The sequence below is a fragment of the Sus scrofa genome, chromosome 3 (assembly GCF_000003025.6).
Source record: "Sus scrofa isolate TJ Tabasco breed Duroc chromosome 3, Sscrofa11.1, whole genome shotgun sequence".
In the NCBI taxonomy this organism is placed as follows: domain Eukaryota; kingdom Metazoa; phylum Chordata; class Mammalia; order Artiodactyla; family Suidae; genus Sus; species Sus scrofa.
In genome coordinates this window covers 43752333-43773045 of record NC_010445.4, presented here as the reverse complement: position 1 = coordinate 43773045, position 20713 = coordinate 43752333, and the positions used below count along the sequence as shown (strand labels likewise).

General features: G+C 41.2%; 1 protein-coding gene across 2 annotated transcripts in view; it reads right to left on the bottom strand.

Annotated features, from left to right (window-relative positions):
- Nucleotides 51-20713, bottom strand: part of CKAP2L (cytoskeleton associated protein 2 like) — a 36470-nt gene continuing 15807 nt past the window's right edge. The window contains exons 3-10 of one of the 2 annotated variants that reach the window (XM_021087020.1): nucleotides 20543-20609; nucleotides 18347-18398; nucleotides 15964-17207; nucleotides 12013-12220; nucleotides 7549-7704; nucleotides 4527-4590; nucleotides 2976-3165; nucleotides 51-1345 (exon numbers count right to left, since the gene is read on the bottom strand). In XM_021087020.1, the coding sequence (XP_020942679.1) occupies nucleotides 1120-1345; nucleotides 2976-3165; nucleotides 4527-4590; nucleotides 7549-7704; nucleotides 12013-12220; nucleotides 15964-17207; nucleotides 18347-18398; nucleotides 20543-20609 (2207 nt within the window). In that variant the 3' untranslated portion in view covers nucleotides 51-1119. The remainder of the gene's footprint in view (nucleotides 1346-2975; nucleotides 3166-4526; nucleotides 4591-7548; nucleotides 7705-12012; nucleotides 12221-15963; nucleotides 17208-18346; nucleotides 18399-20542; nucleotides 20610-20713) is intronic. The other variant, XM_021087021.1, reaches the window with a different exon arrangement.

The following is a 20713-nucleotide window of genomic DNA, read 5'->3' as shown; positions in this document are numbered from 1 at the left end:
GCCACCATCACTGTTTTCTGTAATAAATAAGATAAATGAATAAGCAGGAATGAACACAAGTTAATTTTTTAAAAGTTAATACATAAATATTAAGAAAACTAAAATTTAAAATACATAGGTTTTTCTATACATATTTACAGAATGATTCTGATTTGACCTTTCCAAAAGCAGTTGCCCAGGAGGAAAGAAAGGCAACCCATTCGAGCCCCTGGGCCTGGGGTGTCTTCTTCTCAGGCCAGGTGTCCCCTAGCAGAGCAAAATGTGAAGAGGCAAGGGTCCTCTCCACCCCTCTGCGGCTCCCTTTTGTTTTTATTTGAAGGACTTCTGAAGAACGAATGCAGAGTTGGGTTTGAATGACAAAAGCTTGATGAGCACCCCCATTCAGTATCGTGTTTCATTAGAAAAGCTCAGACAGGGACCAGACAGGGGTTACCCCTCATCTCCAGGAATCTGTGGGGAAGTGAACAATCACACATAAAAGTCATTTGTGATCTCCAAGCAAAGGCACAGCTGGCATAAACTCATCTGCAATGGACCAGAGGGTCTGTCACATCCCTCGCAATGGGGAAGGCTGGTTTCTCAGCTCCGTTCTTTCACGCTGGGAGGATGGGCCTTCTCTGCTAAGGTGGATGCGGGAAGGAGAGGCTATCATTTTGCAGAAATGACCCTCTGATATTTTTACCATATTTGTGGGGGAAATTAATTTTCAACAGTTTCAAATTGCTGTATGCTGTGAAACTTTGGTAAACTACAGTCTTAAACAAATAAAGCAAACTTTCCTGTGGGGATAGAAAATTTGAGAGTAAGCCCAGTGAATTAATTCCTGAAAATTAAGTGAATGAGGTACTGGGAGCCCCTAGTCTGCACCACAATGCCCCTCCATTAGACAGTTTCTTCCAGGTCACCTGGATAAGTGCATTTCTCATCTCATGCAAGTTCTGAAATTTCTTAAAAAAAAAAAAAAAAAAAAGCAAAGCACCAGGAGTTCCCTGGTGGCTCAGTGGGTTAAGGATTTGGCATTGTTGCTGCTGCAGCTTGGGTCACTGCTGTGCTGTGGGTTCCATCCCTGGCCTTGGAACTTCCGTATGCTGTGGGTGCAGCCAAAAATGAATCAAGAAATTATGATTCAAGGGTTGGAAACCCCAATGTTACAGGCAAAGCCTCATTTTTGCGGAATATAAAACAGTCTGTCTCTTCCACTTCCAAGAGCTCATTGAGTGAAGCCACCACTAAGTCGTGCTCCTGTAGCATTTCTGGGTAGCGGGACACAGCTCGCTCGATCCTTGCCGAACGCCGCACAGGGGTGATGAGCTTCATGTCTTGCACTTCCGGCATTCCACCCATTCTGAGACACAATGAGAGAGGCATTCAGAATCTTATAACTTCTTCTGAAATTCTACTTGCTGTTCTTAATTTTTTCGTATTCCGTGATAAAGCACAAGAGACGTTTCACTGTAGGCTGAGACCAGAGGTGTGTTTGGAGCAGCCCTCGTCCTAAAACGGCCTTTCCCTGACTGTCAGCATGAAGAGGGTGGTGTCCACCTGCTCTCAGAGGGTGTCAGCATAGGGATTTAACTGATGAAGTTTAAGTGTGGTTTTTATTCCAAGTCAACTACTCAGCAGTTGGTGTGTTTATTCAAAGAGTTGATAGGTTTTGGGGAACGTGGGCCTAACACCAAATGAAGTTGGACTAATGAATTCTAAGCTTTGAAAGTAAATTATTTAAAAAACACCTTTTTAAGATGGTAGACCAAGGAGTTCCTGTTGTGGCCCAGCAGGTTAAGAACCTGACCTTGGCTCCGTGAGGATGCAAGTTAGATCCCTGGCCTTGTTCAGTGGGTTAAGAATCCGGTGTTCCGTGGGTTGTGGTGTAGATTGCAGATGCGGCTGGGATCCAGCATTGCTGTGGCTGTGGTATAGGCTGGCAGCTGCAGCTCTGATCTGACCCCTGGCCTGGGAACTTCCATATGCCACAGGCAAGGCCATTAAAAAAAAAAAAAAAAAAGATGGTAGACCACAAATTGAAACTGGAACAAACTAGGCATCTTCTTGGTAAACTTTAATCATTCCAATAGTAAGCAGCTTGGAGGACAAGTTGCAGAGATCTGTCCACGTAGTGAATCCTGGCCACACCTCACAAAACCACTGAGGACATTAGCCCAACAAAGCTAGTGGCCAGTCTGCTGAAAACCCTCATGATAAATTCCAGAGCCAGCAAGAGGAAGTTTTCACATCAACTGCTTGCCTCATCCACCCGTGAGCTGACTATAGTGGTGGAAGGACATGGCTGAGAGAGGATTCTAGACTGGAGTGGCCCAGCTGTGTGTTCCAGGAAACAAAGACACAAAACTGCGGTCCTGGTGCTTTGTTTGGAATTTTCCTTTCAAGTTCATGAACAGAGATTGATGTTATACTAATGTATTTTCTAATGACATTGATGCCCTGACATGGTTCCTTAAATCTATGGATTCTGCCTGAAATCTGCACTTGTTTAAGAACCAAACACTTCTGATGTTATGAGCAGCCTCTAACTAGTACGTCCCTGACTGCCCTCCCTGTTCTTACTGGGCTCTTTACCGCCCCTTCTTCCCATAGCTCCAGAGGCTGCCCTGGCGGGGCAGTGAGTGCAGCGTCCCCACCCCTACCCCCGGGGGACCTGCAGGAAAGGCAGGGGGGCTTGGTGAGTGCAGGACAACGGAGGGTGCAGAGGGCACAGCCCTCCTGACTCTCAGGGCTCCTTGAAGGGGGTGTGTGTACAGAGAAAGGACACAGATCTTCCTGGCACTTGGTTCCGCCCCTCCCCTCCCCCTCAGCTCCTTCCTGCAACACCAAAGATGGATTAGATCACCTAGGCCTCGCTGCACGAGGCACAAGCTTTCATCAGTCTGCTGGTATCCTGGATCTGCGGAGAAGAAGCTGAGGACTAGACTTGAATCAGACTTGTGAACACAAAGCCTGCTTTAGAGTCGGCTTACCTAGGGATGGGCGCGATCTGTAATTTGATACCAGGATGAGGAGCCTGTTCTGATGTGGTGATCTGAGGTGTGGCTGTAACCTGTTCCCCCTCTTTTGGGGAAAGACAAGACTTTCCAGATTCCGTTTTCTCTGCCAGCTCATCTATTGATGTTCTATTAGTTTCAGCAATTAAAGAGTTAGAGGTAATTCCTGTGTATACAAGGTTAAAATGAAAAGTAAGATTTAATACACAAGCTAAAAAAAAAAATCAATAAAATGTAAAAAGCAATATATACAAAGATTTCCCAGTGATCTTCATGGATCCCATATACTAAATAAAGAGTAATTGATTTGGAAGGGGACTTATAACTAGTTTTTCCTGCCCTAGAGTAGTACCCTGCTCCATCAGGTCATCCTCCTAACCAGCCCTCCAGACAGCCTCTGGGCCTGTGAGAATGGATTCTTGATACACATTCAACATCCTGAGCTCATCCTCAATCGCTAATTTGCACTCAAGGGAGGTCCCTTAGTGACTAACCATTGGCCTCCTACCCTTACATCACACCTTGTATAAATTTTCCTGACTTCGTAGGGTTAACTCACTTGACCCCTCCCTCCCCAGAGATGACCTTACGACTGTCACCTGGGACAGCAGGTGAAGAAAGGTCTGGTGTTAAAATAGTCCAACCACAACAACTAGAATGAAGGGAAGGAAATTAGACTGGGACAAGCAGATACTATGGCTGGAGGCTGAGACCCCAAGAGAGGCCAAAAGGGGCCAAGAGGTGGGAAAGGCAAGGATTCCTGTCTCCTCTTTTTAGCCCTTTGAAGAACACTGCCATGTATTACAAACAAATATCATTCTCAGTAAGAGTACCACTCTATGACCTTATTCTCAAAAGTAAAGGGTTAGTTAGCTGTAATGCCACATGACTTGGCTGTCCCCCAAAGTTCAATCTACTCTTAAAGGAAAAAGATTTGTCACTTTGTAAGATCATGAAAATAATTCATTTCATTTTTTCAAGGTAGCTTGCTGTTTCTTTCCATTCATATAACAAATATTATAAGCAACTATATAAATGTGTCACTCAGTGTATTTGGCATAGTATTTTCATAGACAAGGTCTAAAGGGTCTGACCAATGACAGCCATGGTTAGCTACGTGAGACGATTCCCGAGATGGCTATTGTTTAAAGGTATAGCATAAATTTGGATGCCTAAGTGTTGGTGGGCTTGTTAGTTATGATGAAACAGGTAACTTAGACCAAAGCATTTCTCCCATTTGTCTCAGTCGCTTCTGTCTTCTCTCACCTTCTCTCCAGGGAAGCAAGACACCCTAGTCCAGGCTGCTCTGGTGAAAAGCTTTGTTTGGTGTTGAGCAGAAATACATCAGCTAATGATCAAGGCTGGAAGGGCCAGGGCATGGAAACCAAGAAGTGAGAGGCATTTCAGGGGACTTATAATTCTTTGTTTTCCTGCTATGTGTTTCTTAATGACTTTTACTTGAGTGGATGGAGGGAATGAATTTAAATACAAAATAGAAAAACAAAAACAAAAACAAAATAGCAATACCTTCTGTGGTTCTGTTTGGATCTTGCAAGATACTAAGAACAACTTCCCGCAATTCTTGTATTGGCTGGAAGGAAGAAAATATATGAACAGCATTAAAAACATTCATGGAAAAAAATTATCTAAGTAACTTATGATATTTTTAACGAGATAGACTTTTTATATAAAAAATGCTTTCTTTTTTCTCTTCTGTCTAACTATAAATAACATTTAAAAGCTTTTAGTTTTAGCTTTACAGGAAAAGTGAAGGAACAAAGAAAATATTGGTTAAACGCTGGCATGCTTAACTTTAATGAAGAGATATATTTATGGAAAGTTATCTATAATACTCTTTCTCTAAATCAAGTTAATTTTCTTATTGACTTATATGATCCCATTGAAGACATTTTCCTGCATAAAGATTCTCACTCAAAGGTGTAAAGCTAGCCGTTTATGCCAAAAGACTTGGCATATGTTTTTAGTGTTGTCTTAACTGAATTTTTGTTTTCATCATAAAAGTCACATATCTCATTACAGAAAACTGAACAAGAGGTCAAACTTAATAAGGGAAGTAACCCATAATCCCATCACCCCAAAATAACCTTTAGTTTTTCTGATAAAATTATCTGAGATGGGCTTCTTTTTTAAAGTATGTAAACCATGCCATGAAGCAGAACCTCATAAATGAATTGTACGTTCTCCTAGGAATTTAACATTCTGAGGCTGGTCTTCCTGACCTGGGACCCTGCATCAAATAAATAACCAATGTAACCGGACAATAGAGGATAAAAGCAGAACGATCTACACATTTTTACAAAATCTGAAATGCTGTATGTAAGCTTAAGGAAATAGGAATAAATGTATAGAATACATTGCGAAGAGTCTTAATTGTATAAAACATTCATCAGGTATATTTTATATTTTACAGGCTTCTAGTTAAAGATGATAAATTGAATACACATTTATTTCTAATCCCTCTTGAAACTCTACTGAAATGTTAATAAAGGGATTACAAGGAGGCAAAACCCACAAACAGAAGAAATAGCAACAAAATTTTGGAAGCTAGAATATAGAAGGAAGAGGTAACCAGTTTGGCCAACTTAAACATCAAGTTCTGAGCCAGCAGTGTGGCTAAGAAACAATCTGATTCCACCCCAGAGTCTCTGGAAGGCTCGGGAGTGGATGCTGGGGTGAAAATCAGGAGGACTCTTGAATGTCTATCAAAAGGCAGCCAGGTCTCCCAATATACCCTGCATCCTTGAATTCCACGCAGCCTGGAACTGGGCCCTGCCCACCTTTGTCCTGGCAGAAAACCGGGCATGTACCCTCCAAGTCTCTGGGGGAGAGCATGCACGACTGAGGGTGGGAGTGCTTACTGAAAAAAGGGATAGATGGAAGTTTCCATGCTGAAGGTCAAGCTCCCCAGTTCTCCTCTCTGTAACACTGGTAGCCTAGTTTCTAGTTCCCAGGAAGGAGGTCAGATGAGCTCTCTTCAGAGAATCTGACCAGTCTTAAAGGAAAGACCTGAAGACATTGATATTGAGGATTCTTCAGCCAGATGGCCCTGGGGTAAAGCCTCCTCTCATGTTATTTGAAACTATCAAGGTAACAAAATACTCAGTTTGCTCTGAGAAGCAGGAAATGGGAGGAGAGGGAAACCGAGGCCTTATGGAACAAAGCATATCAAACTATTTGTTTAAACTATGTCCATGTACAACTGTTTTGAACAACCATGGAAAAAGGTTAGGTAGACTATCTGATAACATGGAAAGTGATATTAAAGGGAAAAGAGTTATAAAACTATTTGACACAGGCTTTGTTAAAAAAACGATATATAGAGTCAGTGTTTTTTTTTTTTTTTTTTTTTTTTTTTTTGTCTTTTTGCCATTTCTTGGGCCGCTCCTGAGGCATATGGAGGTTCCCGGGCTAGAGGTCGAATCGGAGCTGTAGCTGCCAGCCTACGCCAGAGCCACAGCAACGCAGGATCCGAGCCGCGTCTGTGACCTACACCACAGCTCACGGCAACGCCGGAACCTTGACCCACTGAGCAAGGGCAGGGACCGAACCCGCAACCTCATGGTTCCTAGTCGGATTCGTTAACCACTGCGTCACGACGGGAACTCCAAGAGTCAGTGGTTTTGCTAGGTTTTAGAATTAAAACTTATTTCATGTGATGGCTCTGAGTTATTGATTTATGGATATTGATATGTTGGGCTTCATATATTTTCAGGTTCTTTATGGTGAGATATGACTTTCTAAGTACTGGATATTGATGTTACATTATAATTTCCTATACTGCTATTTTCCATAAGTGTAGACTTCTACAATGAAAGTAAAGTGAGACAGTCTCTTGGCAAGAGAGTGATCCTATTGGCTTACACGTAACATTGTTTTCTACAAAATAAATATTTTAATCAAAATGTTCATAAAGAACATATTGTATTTCATATTTCATGTATAACTTTATGAAGTGAATTAGAACATTTATTTATTTATTTATTTGATAAATATGAAAGTTCCCAGGCTAGGGGTCAAATCATAGCTGTAGCTGCTGACCTACACCACAGCTCACAGCAATGCTAGATCCTCAACCCACTGAGAGAGGTCAGAGATCAAACCCCAGGCCTCATGGATACCAGTCGGATTCATTACGCTGAGCCACAAGGGGAACTCTTGTGAATTAGAACTTTTTTTTTTTTTTTTTTTTTTTGGCTTTTTAGGGCCACAGCATATGGAAATTCCCAGGCTAGGGGTTGAATTGGAGCCTCAGCTGCCAGCCTACGTCACAGCCACAGCAACGCAGGATCCAAGCTGAGTCTACAACCTACACCACAGCTCACGGCAACGCTGGATCCTTAATCTACTAAGTGAGGCCAGGGATCGAACCCTTATCCTCATGGACACTGGTTGGATTTGTTACTACTGGGCCACAATGGGAACTCTCAGAACTTTTAACATTACATTATATAACTCCCATTTTGCAAATAACAGAGAACTCACATGAAAGAGAATTTTTAAGAAGGCACCCACCCACACAGATACTTACTGTGGCCCCATTTCTAATGGCCTCTTCGTACAGCCCAATAACATCAAAGGTGCCTTTATTTGCCAACAACTTTGCTTTGCAGATCCAGAATTTAGCAAATTTTTCAGCCTCAGGAATACTGGACAATATGGCAGATATTTCATTAGAACGTACACCCTGGAAAAAAGAAAGATACCTAGAGGTAATTATTATGTTTTGTTGTTATTCTCACATGTCCTACTATTTATCACAGCAGATATGCAGAAATTAGTCTATACAGTATTTTTTTGAATAAAAAAACATTCCACTTTACTGAAGTACAGTTTATATATAATAAAATGCATTCATTTAAAAAGTACATTTTTGGGGGGAGGGATGGGCTGGGGGTTTGGGATGGAAATGTTGAAAAACTGAGTTGTGATGATAAACTCATTGAGTTAGAAAAAAAAGGAAAAAGAACAACCCCCCCACCCAAAATAAATAAGAAGTACATGTCAGAGTTCCCTTATGCATCAATGAGTTAAGGATCTGGCATTGTCAGTGCCATGGCATGTGTTTGATCCTTGCCCTGAGAACTTCCACATGCTGTGAGTGTGGCCAAAAAGAAAAAAAAAAGAATATTTCAATGAGTTTTGATGCCGATCATAATTTTTTTTTTGCTGTTCATTAAGTTTTAAGAGTTAAGAGATCAAATGAAAAATAATTATCACAGTTGAAAGTAAGAAACATGTTCTATATTTTTATACAAAACCAAAACTAAACCAAACAAAACCCTAGAGTAATCAACATTCATATATTTCTTACATATTCATAATAAGGCGAACACTGAATGGTGATCAGAATTTCTATTTGACTCTAATAGAAGTAGGAAGGATTGAATAGGTATGCAAGGAACATAAAGCTGTGTGTGTGTGTTGATGATCCATGTAGGTATATATAAACAGGGTTAAATCCCACAAAAAGGAATCTTAAAATGGCTTGATTGATTTGATCCCTTCTGGCTTGTACCAAGAGCAGGGCAGTGACATGGACCCAGAAAGAACATAGGAGACACCATGCCCAGAATCCCAGGTACTGAAGCACTCAGCCAGCCTCTTATTCCTCCCAAGGTGGCACAGACATGAGGGTCAGGTCACAGTCAAGAATTACTCATGTTTGAAAAGCCAAGACTACCTGAAAGAGGCCTAAAACTCAACCGGAAAAATAAACCCTGGAGCAAACAGTGAGGGAGCAAAGAGGAATAAATTTTAAGAGTACTGCAGTTGATATCTTCAGAGTGATGAGACTAATGCTATCATAAAACCAATAGGGATGTTATGCAAAAGGATCAATAGAAGAGCAGCACAAAGGGCATGGACACTGCAGAGGAACAAATCAGTGAGCTGAATATTCAGCTGTGGAATTCTTCTAGAACCCAGTGCGATATAACAAAGACATGAAGAGTATGAAAGAAAAGCTAAGAGTTCTGGAGGATCCATCTATTACTCAAGGATTCCAATATCTATCCAAGGGAATTTCTAGAAAGAAAAAGAGAAAGAACAAAGCTGAACACACATTCAAAGCAGCTGTAGAAGAAAATTTCCAAGGACTGAACAAAGAAACAAGTATTCAGACTGAAAGGTCCTCAGAGAGAGCCAAGCAAGATGAATGAAAAAAGAACCATACTTAGAAAACCAAGGATAAAAAGAAAATCTCAAGTGCTTCCCATGAGGGAAAAAAAAAGGATTACTTACTGAGGAATGAGAATTAGATTGACATGAGACTTATTTTTTTGGCTGTCCTGTAGCATATGGAGTTCCCGGGCCAGGCATCAGGTTGACCTACGCTGCAGCTGTGGCAATGCAGGATCCTTAACCCACTCTGCTGGGCTGGGGATTGAACCTGCGTCCCAGGGCTCCAGCGACACATTGGATCCTGTTGTGCCACAGTGGGAACCCCTGACATGAGACTTTAATAAACCAACAATTCCAGAGGCAAGAGAGAAAATGAAACAGAAATTTTAAAATTTCCAGGAAAAACCATTTGAATTTAGAAATTTCCCCCAGCTAACGTGTGGATCCAGCATGAAGGTAAAATAACAACATTTTTATAAGCAGCAGAACTCAGAAAGTTTATCATTCAAAACCCATAAAGTTACTAGTGAACAATCTTTAGAATTCAAGTGGAAGACTTGAAATGAAAGTAATTGCAAGAAGAATATGATATATAACTTGCATACTATGTCTGAACACACACTTACCACTTTCTTTTGTGATTTCAATGTACCTGGTTTCTTTATGGAATAAATAAAACTGGATCAAAGAGATGAGTTAAAATAAACCCCTAAATGATTCATATAAATTGAGTCACAAAATAGAATGGCAGAGATAAAGTTAAATATATGTGTAATTACAATAAATGTGTATGGGCTAAATGTGCTTTTTTAAAAGTAGAGAGTTCCAGATATGGCAAAAGAAATTCAACTGCGTGTATTCATATGAGAGATACTTTTAAAAATAAAGGGACAGAAAAAGATTTTTAGCAAATTGGAAGAACAACAAAGCAGGTGTACCAAGATGGAAAGTAAAAGTTGACAGAAATACAAAACTAGTAAAACCAACTACATCTCTTTAAGTTAAAAGATACTCTCTAAGAAAACTTTTGAGAACTCAAAATGGAAATTTCAAACTATTTAAAAACGAACAGGAACATGTCAGTTATTTATTAAGTTATGGTCTCTGCTCAGCTTTGTTTTGTGGAATTCTATAAATCTATTGGGATTCCGTAAATCACGGAAATACAAAACCTAATAGACCAATGGCCACAGAAAAAATTTTAAAAATATATGCAAAATTATCCTCCAAAGTCCCGATGACTTTATAGGCAAGTTCCTACCAAACCTTCAAAGAACCAAATAATTCTCGTGAATCTCATCTGCAAATAAACTATTTTCAGAGTAGAAGAAAAAAGGAAAATAGCCAACTCATTTGACAAAGGCAGCATAACACTGACACTAGAAAAACGCAAGACAACCAAAGAACATACATAAAAATGTGAAATAACTGCAACTCACAAAACCATATACCCATTTTTCTACATACCTACACTGTTACATACATGCATTAAAAACTGTCTGGAATGATAATGGGCAATTGCGGTAACCTCCAAGGAAAAGCCTGGTACTCATAAGTTGTGTGTGCACGCACATGTGTGTATGTCCTGGAAGTGATTTATTTGTATTGTTTGAAATGTCTTTAATAAAAAAATGCATTCATGTATTTTTTTAACACAATGAAAACAAAAGAAAGAGCAAGCACATACAAGAGTAGTAGTTAATGTTTAACTGAATCATACGAAAAAAACTGCTCAGAGTAGACCTAATCCGAAGGTTTCCTTTTTTTAGGGCCACACCTGTGGCATATGGAAGTTCCTAGGCCAGGGGTCAAATTGGGTCTATAGCTGCCAGCCTACACCACAGCCACAGCAATGCAGGATCCAAGCCCAGTCTGTGACCTACACCACAGCTCATGGCAGCGCTGGGTCCTTGACCCACTGAGTGAGTCCAGGGATTGAACCCACATTCTCACGGATCCTAGTTGGGTTCGTTACCCCTGAGCCACGACAGGAATTCTAAAGGTTTCCTTTTTTTTGATGTCCAAGTTGATGTCCAAGACTACCAACAAATTGAGTTTGCTTCAGGCAAGGACCTTAGTATCCAATTATTTTTATTAATAATAATAAAGTCCATGCAATTTTTAAATTAATATACTATTCCTTCAAGGAACCTCCTAAGGATCATTCTCCTTACTTACTATTTACTTTATCCTTATCTGCAAAGTCCAAGATACAATTTAGATGCCATTTATAGCTACCAAGAGTCTTTAGGATAATCTACTTTTACATGGGAGCTTGCCATTCGACTTCAGCTTCATATCCAAAGGTCAAGTGTTTACTCTTTGGACCTTGATACATGAAGGCAAAATTCCTTTTCAGTTTCCTCTGGATCCAGACTGCGTGGGTTTATTTCCCAACTTCTCTGTGCCTCAGTGTCTTTTGTAAAGTGGGTGTAGGAGTTCCCATCGTGGCTCAGTGGTTAATGAATCTGACTAGCATCCATGAGGATGCAGGTTCGATCCGTGGCCTTGCTCAGTGGGTTAAGGATCTGGTGTTGCCGTGGCTGTGGTGCAGGCCAGCAGCTACAGCTCCGATTGGACCCCTAGCCTGGGAACCTCCATATGCCGCAGGTGCGGCCCTAAAAAGAAAAAAAAAAGTGGGTGTAGTAATAGTTATGATACTTTATGAGATAATAAAATTAAAGTGCCTGGCATACAAGCGCCATTACTTCAGTACACGTCAGGTCATTATTATCACTGTCATTCTTCTACATTAAAAAGAGGAGCTAAATATCTGCTTAGACAGAGGTTATCTCCCCCATACTCTATTTAGGAAAAATGTTTAAAACTCTAAGACTAGGCAGAGCTTTGTGAACTTAACTGTTTCACTCACCCCTTCGATGAGCTGCAGGCACTCTGTCAGAGTGTTGTTGATTTTATTGGACAGTTCAAGCTGTGCTTTCTTTTCCTCCTCTTCTTTTTCCATACTCTTCCAGAATGAAATATTCATTTCCTCTATAATTTTTCTTTTGGTTTTAAGCTCCATAGGAGGCCGTTTATAGATTTTCCCCTTAGATTTCTGCCATTCTTCCAATTGTTTCCTGTTATGTAATTAAAGGGGGGAATGGTTTTAGGGGTTTTTCTTGGCACATAGATAAGCCTCTAAAGATGATATGCATAGATTATCATGAAACACCTTCAACTATAAAGTCAGGAGAAAGGAATTAAAAACAATTTACCAGTCAGTACTGGCAGCACTGGTTGCCTCTACCCTTCAGAAGGCAGATTACTAGGATTACAGTGGTTAGCATCTCAATCTTCAAATTCCTTAAATTCCTGATTATTCTTCAATATTTTTGCCTGAAAATTTTTATTTTACTTGTATGCAACCTCTGACAATAGCTTTCCTAAGACACCCCTCCATCTCTGCGGTCACTAACTCAGCACTCCCTTTCTTACTGTAAGCTTTCCAACTGCCACTCAGCTAGACCAATTAAACCTGTATTATTCTGTGGAGTTCCCGTTGTGGCTCAGCAGTTAACGAATCCGACTAGGAACCATGAGGTTGTGGGTTTGATCCCTGGCCTTGCTCAGTGGGTTAAGAATCTGGTGTTTCCGCGAGCTGTGGTGTAGGTTGCAGATGCAGCTCGGATCCCGAGTTGCTGTGGCTGTGGTGTAGGCCAGCAGCTACAGCTCCGATTCGACCCCTAGCCTGGGAACCTCCATATGCCACAGGTGTGTCCCTGGAAAAGACACAAAACAAAACAAAAACCCCCCAAAAAACCTGTACTATTCTGCCCTCAGTAGGGTTTTGGCCACTCAAAGTGACCCACTTCGCCCAGTTTCTTAGCCCTCTTTCTGACCACACATGACCCCCTCTTCCCCTGGCAGGAGTAATAATTTTAGGGCTCTTTCCTTAAGTATCTAGTCTCTGATGGTACCAAGTCCTAGTCCTTGCTCTCCCCACATGGTTCATACTCTTCACTCTTGTTTTTGAGCTATCAACAGCCAACGGTTGAGAGAGGCACCAAGACATGAGGACACAAGTGTTCAAATGGAGGCTCCTTAAGCTTTAGGGCTGCATATGGAAATTCTCAGGTTTGGGGTTGAATCAGAGCTGCGGTAACACCAGAGCCAAGCCACATCTGCAAACTACACAACTCATGGCAACACCGGATTCCTAACCCACTGAGTGAGGCCAGGGATTGAACCCGCATCCTCATGGATACTAGTTAGGTTCTTAACCCACTAAGCCATAATGGGAACTCCTTTTATTTTTTCTTAGCTTTTTAAAATTACAATTTGTTTAGGACTCACAGATGTACATTTCAGCCCTGATCTGCCTCTAGTGCTCCCAACTTATAAAACCCACTGCCTAGCTGATATCTTTTATTTGATGTCTGGAAGGCATTTCAAATTTAATATTGTCCAAAACAAGGCTCTTGATTTTCATCTCCAAGTCTTTTCCCAAATAGCTTTCCCTTACATTGGCAAATACTACACCAATCTACCCAGCTGCTAGGGCCTGACACTAGAAATTGTCTTGAGCAGCCCTTTCTTCCCCTACATAGGACACACCATTGTACAGTCAGCATTGCCTCCGTCTCCACTACCACACTCAAGTCCAGATCACTATCATCTTTTGCCTGAAATGCTGTAGCAGCCTCCTAACTCATTGCCTTGTTTCTGCTCTAACCCTTTTCAAATTCAATCTGTGCACAGCAGCTAGAGTGATCTTGAAAATGGCAAGATAAACCGGAGTCACTGCCAGGAACTTCCCATGGCTCTTGGAATAAAATTCAAAATGCTCTCCTCAGCTGGGAGGTGCAGGGCAATATGGCTCCTGCTACTTCCCCAACCTCACATCACATCACTGTCCCTCTCACTCCCTTGCCCTCCTGGAGCTCTGGCCTCCTTTCACTTACTTGACCCAAGCTCATTCCTGTCTCAGGGCCTTGAATCATCAGTCTTCAATTCCTTGCTCAAATGATACCTCCTTGAAGAGGTAATTTTCTGTAATTTTCTATCATATTTAATCAACCTGTTGATTTTCTATCTTCTCCACTGGAATGAAGTCTATGAAGACAGACACCTTGTTGTCCCTAGCACAGCATCTGGAATACACACGTATTTGATAACATACAGTAAAATTCGCCTTTTTTTGGTGTACAGTTCTCTGAGTTTTGACAAGTGCATGAAATCATGTGACTATTACTGCAGTCGAGATATAACACCCTCAAAAATTCCCATTTCTTGGTGCTCAACCTTCCCACCGGCGCCCAGCTCCCAGCAATCACTGATCTGTTCGCTGGCTTTATAGTTTTGCTTCTTCTGGAAAATCAATAGCGACTAACCCTCTTGTTTCTCCCTAGAGCCCCAAGCACAGAGTGTATGGTGTTTATTTCAGTCCCAACTTTTTCCCCTTTACCTTCACTCTAAATACCTGCTTCATGATAGAAGTGGAGCCATTGGCATGTTTCCCCTTTGTCGTTGTCATTCTACTTATCTCCTTGGACTTTCTTCTAATCATAAATGAAGAGGGAACGTGCCTTTTCTAAAGCCAACTTATTCCCAGGATCTGAATGTCATGGCTTTATTATTCTAGTACTTTCTATGAGTATGTATATATATGAAAAAGCGTCCCACCAGAGCAGGCTGGGGCAGTGTGTTGACCACTATATCCCCCAGTGTCTGTCACATGAGGTGCTGAAGGAACATTCGAGGACTGAGAGTGATCTGTCCCTTTTCATAGACTTCTGTCACCAAACATGGCCCAACCATAATCCAACTGCCTTATGATTCATTGTCTCTTATCTGGCCTAGACCTCGAGCTCCAGGGTAGGGACCCTTATCTTCTCGTCCATCAGTTGAAGGCCTTTGCATCGTAAGACTCATCCTTCTTGTCACTGTCCTTTTCCTAGACTAGATGTCACTGCTGAAAGTACCTCCCCTGACTTCCTATCTAAAGAAGTCATCCCAGCCTCACTCTCTCAATCACATCACCCTGAATTGTTTATCTTCTGGCTCTTCAGGAGGACAGAGAGCTTGTCAGTCTTGTTCAAGAATGTAGTCTGAGAATAAATCTTGCACTGACTTCCCCCTGCTATACCTTTTAGCTAACACCTGATTTTACATGGTCCTTTCCCCCCTTGCCAGGAATCGCCTCTTTTTCTACTACAAGCAGGAGTATATAGCTGCGTCTCCCGGGAGGTTCACATCATGAGACCAGGTCTGGTGCTGTGTGGAAAGTGTATGAAGTCCTTTGGCTCCGTTTCAAGCATCACGTATGTTACTATTTATCCCAGCAGCCTGTGATCCTGATTTCTAACCTTCGAACTCTGTATGTGAACTGATTACTCCTCTCTGCCTTAGCTTCCTTCCCAAAAGTTGGCCTGCTCAGACTCATGGCAGTTTCCTGTTCCTTCCTCCTGGATAACTTTTCTGGTTTTACGCACTAGTCGGCTTGACAAGGAAGTGCTGTCTTCCCACTTCCTAGCTATGTAAGTTCACTCCCTGCCTCTTCTGTTGCTCTTCAGTCCCTGAAGGGGAATGAGTAGTCTACATCCACAATCCCTACTGCTTATTCAACCATTCTGTCTCAATTTCTTTTTAAAGAATAAATTATTTCAAGCATACAGAAAATAATCTGTAACACACGCATGTACCATTCAGCTCTATTAAGTCTTACCATTTGTTATATTTGTTTCAGATCTTTTTTTCAGGGTTACAGCTAAAAATCACTCAGGAGTCATTATCTCTGGCCTATTTCCTGACTTTAGCATTACTGATGGTCAATTTGCCTCATTATCTTAATTTGCAAAATTTTGGAATTAAAGTAAAGTACCTTCTATCCTCTGCTGTGGTCTTCTTAACATTTGGATTAGGTTGGGTCCCATTTGGGACTCTTCTTCCATTTATAGTTGTGCCACCAGCTTGAATTCTGGGAGCTGTCTTGTTTAGAAAGCAGTTCTGGGGAAGCGCCCTTTTCGATTTGGAGTCCAAAGTCCATGTTTTTTGTTGACAGCTGTTGTTGTATTTATTTCCATTAGTTCCATTTGCTTTTATGCTAGGGGTGCTTGGAACAACTGAATTAAACCTGCCAAGTGTCAAATTAGGCCTTTGGTTTACAGTTTTTGATTTTTGCAGTACATACGATGTCCGAGGTCTAACACAAGCTTGAGTGGGTTTATGATCTTGCTTAATGTTTGGATGTCTGTTGTTGCATCCTTGAAGCACACTGGGGTATGTTCTGGGTTTGTTAGGTTTTTCCTTCTGTTCAGTCATGGGGCATGACTGTAACTTAGTTTCGTTTGGCCTTTCGTATTTACCCCTATTAACCTTCATATTCTTTATGTCCTTAGCCATCAGTTTCTTTGATGCTTGAGTCCTATTAAGTGTCTGAACATAGTGAGAGGGAACTGTTTTTGGGGTCTTCCCCTCTGGTCTTGAAAGATCTGCTCTTCTACAGTGTTGCTGTGATGTCACTGGGGGAATCCTGATTTGTGTTTTTCCAACAAATTGTTTATTAGCTCTTTCTTTCAGAACAGCACTATTCACTGACCTTTTGCCCAGGGATTGTTTAGTAGGAACTAAACTTCTCTTGCTTTGATTAGCTTCTGGCTTACTTAAAGTCCTTAATTCAGGATCTGGCTTCCTCTCTGAGTCTGGTAAGGTTTGGGGCAAGTTCTCTTTGTTCATCTCTTTCAGACAGCTATCCGAGGATTCATTTTCAACCTGGGTATTGTCCACAGAGTCTGTATATTTAGCAATTCCTTGATCTGTTACCTGCTGCTTTGTAGTTTTTAATTCCTGTGTGTTAAGCAGCTGCACGGTTTTTCTTGACAGTTCTCCAGTAGTAGATGATCTGAATGCATGCTGCTGTTGACTGCTCCTGGAAGGCTTACAGGTTGGGTTGGAAGAAACACATCCTGCAGTCAGCCTTTTGCCCAGAAGTTTGGGTGGCTCCAGCTTTGGCCTCTGGGACTCTGTGATATTGGCAGGTCTGGACTGAAGTTTACTGCTGATGGGTCTTGCAGCTTTGGCAGGCAAAGCATCATGGTTGGTGACATCCTTTTGGGGTCTAATAGTCTAAAAAGACAAAGAAAGATTTAAAAAAGAAAATTCATAACAATAGTCCACTATTTTTAAAAGAAAGTTTTTTTATTTATAATTTAAGGAAATTGAATTCTGAGACAATAAAGTCTAACAGATGATTTTTATAACCTGAGTTCCTATCAAATATATTGGAATCTTTTAGTGTGATAGAATTAAGCAGAGATGCAATGAACACACAAAAATTGCTGTTTAAAAAATAAATTTGGGAGTTCCTGTTGTGGCGCAGTGGAAATGAATCCGACTAGTTTAACCATGAAGTTGTGGGTTCAATCCCTGGCCTTGCTCAGTGGTTAAGGATCCGGTGTTGCCGTGAGCTGTGGTGTAGGTAGCAGATGCAGCTCAGATCTGCCGTTGCTCTGGCTGTGATGTAGGCAAGTGGCTACAGCTCTGATTAGACCCCTAGTCTGGGAACCTCCATATGCCGCAGGAGCGGCCCTAAAAAGAAAAAAAAAGAAAAAAAAATTGGCTCAATCAAAAAAGTACTTGCTGAATGCCCATTATGTTCCAATGAGGTATCCTTCTAGCAACTTGGGAAAGATACATACATACATAATAAACTTATGTTTACTTCCTTCTAGAACTTTGTACTGCTACACTAACTTTTAAAAAACAACACTGCCTTTGTAAAGGTCACAGTGTCACTCAAGTGACTTTGTGTTGTCCTGGAGATCGGGGTATGGATAGGCGCTAGATGCTGGGACGCCTGAGCTACTTTGGAAGCGCTCTCAATAAGCATCTCACATCTTAGTAGCAAGTCTGTATGTGCAACTATGCAAGCTTTGTGAAGGTGTAAAGGAAGCCTGTGACTAGGACCACCTGGCATTAAGGGCAAAGAGATGTCCACACTAGGATAGTCTGCCCATGTGTGGTGTTGCCTATGGGTACAACAGGGGAGGTTAGGAGTGAGAGGCAGATGGATGGATGGTACCCATGTGCTGGCTTACTCCTCGAGCCCAACATTTACATCATCCTCTGATGTCTCCATGAGTGCTTATTACTGCTTACCGAAGAGGGAAGGAATTAGACCACAATCTTTAGGTCACTAACATTTTTTATTGTTCTTATTGTGAATCATCCAAAGGATATTTTTAAAAAGACTAATTTCTACTTACAGATTTAGAAGGTGGAAGAGTTGGGCAATTATTCTTGGCTCTTAGATAAGGCCTATAAAAGATGAAATAAGAAGAATTCTTAGTATAGAAGGATCAGCAAGGTTTGGGAATTATGGTGATTAAAAACTATTAGAATTTCAAATCATTTGTATTTCCATATATAGTAAAAAATTTAAAAATTATAGTCAATAATGTCCCTTTATGATCCCTTCCTTCAACCTATTATTCTATTCTTCGGAGACCACAGCCACACTTACCCATTTTTTTCTGTGATCCTTTCAGAGATGTCCTATGCATAAACGTAATATCCTAACAGTATTAACGAAATATGTGTTTTCTTCATATAACCTTTTCTTACTTATTCAAACATCATTTCCTGAATGCTGCAATGTGCCAGGCATTAGAGACACAATGCCAAATAAAATAATTAACTGCTTCTTTAAAAAACTTGCTTGTGGGAGTTCTCATTGTGGTGCAGCAGAAATGAATCCATGAGGATGTGGGTTCAATCCCTGGCCTTGCTCAGTGGGTGGGGGATCCAGCATTGTGGTGAGCTGTGGGGTAGGCTGCAGACTTGGCTCGGATCTGGCATTGCTGTGGCTGTGGTGTAGGCCGGCAGCTGCAGCTCTGATTTGAGCCCCCAGCCTGGGAACTTCCATATGCTAAGGGTGTGGACCTAAAAAGCAAAAACAAAAAACAAAAAACAAAAACAAAAACCCAACCTTGCTTGTATTTATTTATTTAATTTTATTTTTTGGTCATGTCTGCAGCACACAGAAGGCCATTGAACCTGCACCACAGCAGGGACCTGAGCTGCTGCAGTGACAATGCCAGATCCTTAACCCACTATACCACAAAACAGCTCTTTTTCTTCTTCTTCTTTTTTTCTTTTTTAAAAAAATTGCTTGTTTTTTTTTTTTTTTTGTCTTTTGTTGTTGTTGCTATTTCTTGGGCCGCTCCCGTGGCATATGGAGGTTCCCAGGCTAGGGGTCAAATCGGAGCTGTAGCTGCCAGCCTACGCCAGAGCCACAGCAATGCCGAGCCGCGTCTGCAACCTACACCACAGCTCACAGCAAAGCTGGATAGTTAACCCACTGAGCAAGGGCAGGGACCAAACCCGCAACCTCATGGTTCCTAGTTGGATTCGTTAACCACTGCGCCACGACGGGAACTCCAAAAATTGCTTGTTTTTAAAGTACCTTCAAATAGTGAATTTTCAGGGGAAAAAATCAATACAATTAAAAAAAAACTGGGGCACATATGAAATTTAGCCAGTTAGATTGAAAACAGGAAAAGAAGGACAGAAAAATAGAGGAGAATTTAAAAAGATTCAAGACCAAAAAAAAAAAAAAAAGATTCAGTCTCCATGGGTCAAATATAACTGCCAGACTAACAGGAAAGGAACTTTGATCAGAACTTGCTGTTGGTTGTTGGTTCCTCCCATCTTGAATGTAAGCCCTGAGAGAGCAGAGACCCAAGAGTGACCAATACACTGCAGGTATTAAATAAATATTTGTTGAATAAGTGAATTAGGTTTATTTAATTAAGGAAATAAGAGTCGAGTAAAAACCCCAAGTAAAAAGAAACTAAAACAAAAAGTGAAAGCTAACTTTGTAAAAATTCATTTTCAAAATAAAAATTTAGCAACACGGGGAGGAAACATATCCATGCTAAGGCAAGTGAGATAAATAACACCATTAAGATGACAGGATGTTGTCAGAAGAGATAAGTGAAACAGTCCTATTCTGTTCACCTCAAGAGTAAGTGATAAGAGAAAGCACAAAGAGAGCTCTGAAGCTGGAGGCAGTGGGTGTGCAGCTACTGAGGAGGCATTGTAACTGGCGGCCCTGCCTTAGAAAGAAGCACCAGAACCAGGGTCATTCAACTCCTTGGCCAAACACTGCCTTCACAAGAATCACTTCCCCAGGAAAGGATGCGGGGACAGGAACAGCTTCTGGCATTGTAGGTAACATCGTAGATCTTCTCTTTCTGCCTTTGGAGACTGTCACAGAATAATGCTTAAATCTTTGCCAACATTCTGGTCATGCCTGCACCAAAATGCCCTTTTTGAACAATCATAGGCTCCTGATGCTGGTCTGAGGTGACAGCAAACAAAAGGGTTAAGATTTGAAAAGGCTTTAAATTGCTATTAGCAACCAGGGTGATAGAACTTACGTAACTGGGAGACAAACTCACTTGGTGTTTTGGCACTTTAGTTTCCCCTTGGCTGCTAGGTACTCCTGAAGCTTTTTCCGCCGCTCTTCTGCAAAAGAGGCAAGCAAACAAACAACAGCACTTGAGCTGGGGATTATAACCAGTTCATTTATATTCTAAAAGATGACACTTTTCTGTAATGATTTTGGCTCT